General features: G+C 35.3%; 1 protein-coding gene across 9 annotated transcripts in view; it reads right to left on the bottom strand.

Annotated features, from left to right (window-relative positions):
• faf (ubiquitin carboxyl-terminal hydrolase-like faf) overlaps positions 1-5,000 on the bottom strand; it is a 50,291-nt gene that overhangs the window by 20,207 nt on the left and 25,084 nt on the right. For all 9 annotated transcript variants that reach the window (XM_086546583.1, XM_086546586.1, XM_086546587.1 and 6 more), the window contains exons 27-31: positions 2,753-2,915; positions 2,256-2,527; positions 907-1,170; positions 653-733; positions 290-416 (exon numbers count right to left, since the gene is read on the bottom strand). In XM_086546583.1, coding sequence (XP_086402709.1) covers positions 290-416; positions 653-733; positions 907-1,170; positions 2,256-2,527; positions 2,753-2,915 — 907 coding nt within the window. The remainder of the gene's footprint in view (positions 1-289; positions 417-652; positions 734-906; positions 1,171-2,255; positions 2,528-2,752; positions 2,916-5,000) is intronic.

The raw sequence follows: 5,000 nt of genomic DNA, 5'->3' as shown, positions 1-5,000 counted from the left end.
ACAGCCAAAAAGACAAAATGACCTGGTACACTAATAATTACTATTAACACAAATAAAACAATAACAATAATCAAAATGTTATCAATATATGTACTGCAGTGTACATAGACTTATACTTTCATAAACCTGATCCTAAAATGTATGGAATCTTATCCATTATCAATTATCAAGCACTTTTGTCTTGCAACCCTTTACACCCAAAAGTAAAATAAAAATAAAAGGGTAAGGGGATGTACCAGTTACAAATCAACATTTAACAATATCTTATCTTATGCATTATTATGTTTACCTGAATAATACATATTGGTGAGCATTTCTGCCAGCAGTTTGAGGTTGGGGACACAGCCAGTACATAAAGTGACTAGGAGTTCATATGCTGCTATCACAGTTGGTTGAGTTGAGCACACTGGTATGGCCTGGAACAAGTTTTATCAGTATTAGTATTCTCTCTTCTTTCTATCATAAAAAAACTTATCATGATATGGAATCACTAAAACATATTTTGCTTTGATACATGAACAAAAAAATATATATCTAAATTTTTCCCTTAAATCTGCAATGAGCTACAATTTACTTCAATTTCATTTGCTTTTTCAGCTCTCAACAGATGGCAAGAGAATTTTTTTAATTTAGATGAAATCACATGACATACCTGCTCAGCAGGCATCTCTGAGGCATGCTCTAATTGAAGGTACACCTTAGAAAATGGGAATATAAAGTCTTCTACAAGTTCCTGAAAAATAAGAAAACAACCATTAATAAAATGGTAATCTTCATATTGTTTACATGACAAATACAAACATCCATAAGTGGTTTACACTGGAAAATTGCTGTGAAAAAATTGAGTAATAATTACTATCAATGCTTATAAAAAACATATATTTATAGAAGTGAAATTACACTTACCCTAATGAGAAAAATTCCTTTGGAAGGATCACCACCAATTTCATACTTCTTCTCAGGAGGGAGGAAGGCTACAAGCTCCCTAGTTACACAGAGATGGCCTTCCAACAGAGTTTCATCCACTGGAGGCTCTGGTCCACCTTGGGCCATCTGAGCTACACTGGCTCTGACATTCTTCAGCCATTCCACCTCTGTGGTTAGTAGGCGATCAACACCTGTTACAGTCACACTCGATACACACGCCCAGTTCAGTAATCCACACAGCAGCTAGAAAAAAAAAATTAAAAATAATTAGGAAGATAAAAGCAATGATAATCTTAGTATACCTCTACCATTTATAGCATACTTATAAGTTTTTGATATCATAAATATGCAGCCATGGTGATAGCATGGAGCTATTTGGAATAAATTAGTATAGAAGGTACAGCATTCTGATATTGGCTGCCAATCATCAGCTGACTGTTGTCTTGTTTTTTGTGTGAGGGGATTCTACTTCATTGGCAAAAACTCTCTTAATCAATTTCATTTACTGTTTGTTAAACTACTCACCCACCAACACCTTCACCTTTTGCCTATGACTTCCTAAAAAATTGGATGCCAAGGTTCATATTTAATCCAAAGGGTGTTGCTGGTCCCATATTCCTATGGATGGTTCCAGACCAAGAACCGTTTCAAACTAGTATTACTAAAGGTGGGCGGTTGCCTCACAACACCTGTGAGCAATATGGCATATACCAAACTGATAAATTTAAGAAAGGTCTCTCCAGTTTTCCACAATAACACTATTCAGGTGTCATTATACACAAGATTTATGGCTGGCAGTGTCCTTTGCAGATGTAGCATGGTTGTCAAAAACAAGTTGTTTTTCAGTTTCTTTTCAATTTTGAATGGGATGTATTCACAGTGCCCACTAATATATCAGCAAGTTTCCTCTAACCATCCCCATACCCCCATTCCCCTTGTAGGCTCTCTGAATCAATGATGTAATCATGTTTCTGGCCTCTGTTTTCTTGAGAATGAGAAGTAATGGGCATGTAATAGTGTGCATTATGAAGAGCAGCAATCCTGTATAACTTGGATCAACACATATCCCTTTTATTATCCACAGGCCATCATAGAATAACGATTATACAATCAATTATTTCAGAATAAAATGTGAAGCCAAACAGATGATAATTGATTCCTATATAATATCAGTTCGTTTGAAAGTAACATGAGCAATTTATTGAAACAGACCATTATCCTCAGACACATCAAATATCTCAAGATTGAAAATACAAATATGTACATGTACATCGTAGATAATACAAGCAATGAAGTATAATCCAGCAAAGAAAAAAGTTGGTACAAACCTGAAAATATTCTTTTGAGTACTCGCTATTGAGACCATTAAGAACATTGAACAGCATGACGATAAAGACGACGAGGGTGTGGGGAGAGTTCGAGCATTTGGTGGCCATAAGTAAGAGCTGCTCCACTGCACACTGACGTATGCTTCGCTCACCACCCACTAACACCAACCCCATCACAAGTTTGTGGAACTGGGTGTCCTTGGTCAGGGTTTCCAGAGCAGGGGGATAAAGGGCTAGAACTACTGATAGAGTTTCCAGACCCTCACGGCACACTGAAAATAGGGAGGTAAGATAAAGGTGTACATTCAAAATATATTACCAACAGGTACTTCCCCTCTCTCAAAAAAGTGTTTCTATTAATACCTTTAAAATAATACTGCAATAAAAAAAAGGCAGGTGAATACATTCCACCTACTCACACACATTAAATGGTTTTGTACAATTAATAGCAAAATTTTGGTAAATCACAGTAAAGTAAGACCATAATCTTAACATACCACATAGGTCCTCGGGATCTGGTGGTTTCGTGGGCGGTCTCTCTGCTGCCTTCTCAATCTCATCAAGGGATGAAGTGATAAGATGGCCCTGGCCAGCTGCTGAAGCCCAGGTAATTTTGAGGATAGCTCTGACCACACTCATGTCAGGGACCACACCAGTAACCTGCAAAATGGTATTGTAAATTTACACTAATAATTCCAATTTTGGTTCACCAGATGACACAAAACTCAAAATAAATATGCTTCTTCTAAATATGAGGAAATCTAAGCAAATAAGGACTCCTACAAAAATAATCTTCAAGTAGAATGAAACTCTGCCCAGTCATAAATATATATTTAAGAACACTGTATAAACCTTCAATACAAATATAAAAATAATAGGGCAGAAAATCAAAGAGAAAGATGGACTTTTTACACCACTACTACCCCTAATTAAAAAGAGCCAACCCACCATAAACTAGTCCATCCCTTCTTAACCATTCCTAGCCAGGCCACATCTTAAAATATTCCTCCTGGGCTGGGCCTTAAGATTTTTTATTTTTAATAATTTCTAAACTTATGATATATGAGTCTATAAGTTATATAATAGCAAAGAGAGAATTAGCATTTGGTATAAAGCCCTAGTTAAACAATAAATAGCTTGTATTTTGGAGGGGGAAAAAAATAAAAGATAAATAAATATATAAATGCAGTGCAAAATTTACTTTAACTCACAAGACATGCTGTAGAGCAATGGTTGACACTAAATGCATGCCCAAATCTAAACTTGAATCAAATCTGGCTATGCAACAATCATCTACCTGAAGGGTCCTAGTCTGGCTAAAACTATTCCTAGTTAACATTCATAATAGTTTTGATGGAAATCATGATGCGCATGATTGCTTCTATTAGATCAATTGATATTTCTGCAAATACTTGACTTTTCAGACATAATTTGTTTTAGAGACAACAATAGAAATTTAGTTGATGAGACGGAAGTGCAGCAGAGTAAGTTTAATGTGGAATTCCAATATTTTCAGCAAGATCAGGTTAATTGAGCAGTGGACATGGAGTCATGAAACTGACAGTCTACACCATATACACAGAGAATGGAGAAAAATTAAATGAATAAACAAATGACAAAAGGAAAAAGAGAAGAGAGTATATGTATAAAGAAATAATTACATAAGAGAGAACAATCTCAGTCCAAATCACAAATTAATCTTCAAAATAAATTTATCACATACAAAACAGTAATGAGCTTTACAAAAAAAAGTTTCCTGGCACTGGCAATTGTCTGGCAAGGACAAGGTGAATGAATAATAACTGAATATGTAAAGAAAAAAAAAAATTGCTTAGAGTTTACTAGAAGTACTTTTATATCATTCATGCCATTAAGTTAGTATAACTGTATTATAATGATTGCAATAAATAACTGAAGAATAGAAAGAAGGCATCAATATCTAAGAATAGCAAATTGCCTGGGTTAGAGATCACAAGTATTCACATTCATCTAATGTGAAAATAGCTAAGCATCAATTAGCAAAACAAATTAAAATTCTAAAGCACTAACACTTTTGTTAATTCTATCTGACTGAATAATCTCCTTCAGAATTGATGGTTACTCATCTTTCTTTTATCTACAAATATTCAGACCTAATTACAGCTAAAGATCTTTTCACTCATTAATCCTTCACTATTTCAATTCATCTACCCCAGAGTAAGATCGTCATATTTCCGTGAGAGTCTGCAGTTGTACCAGATTAACCCTTCCCTCACCCCTGCATCAATTATTGGCCTAATATCCATTAACATAACTTAAACTTCACCTTATTCTATTTCCAGTTCAGAGGAGTACAAATAATACAAGCATTTCTACTCTCTCAAAAAAACTAATTTTTTATATCCATTCAGTATGAACATCTTAACCCACTTACGACGGGGGCATTCCAGCCCTGAATGTCCCAATGCCGGGGCGTTCGAATTATTAGGCCTAAATCAATTAAATGGCTGGCACAATATTGTGCCGCCTGGCCACTGGGCTTTTGAATGCGCGGTACAGTACTGTACCACCCGTCCAGAGAGGGTTAAAAAGCCTGAAATGGGCCACACCTCAAGATGTTCAAACTTGGCTGGGAATATTATGATGTTGGTGTTTTCTTTTAATTGCTATTTATGATATGAAATATGAGATACTAATTAGCATTTGGCATAAAGATCACCAGAACTTTGGGAATAAATAGATGGTAATTTCAACATAGAAAAATGC

Source organism: Penaeus japonicus, unplaced genomic scaffold (assembly GCF_977035675.1).
Source record: "Penaeus japonicus unplaced genomic scaffold, GWHDUDI00000001_assembly GWHDUDI00000018, whole genome shotgun sequence".
Taxonomy (NCBI): Eukaryota; Metazoa; Arthropoda; class Malacostraca; order Decapoda; family Penaeidae; genus Penaeus; species Penaeus japonicus.
This window is presented reverse-complemented; position numbering and strand designations above follow the sequence as displayed.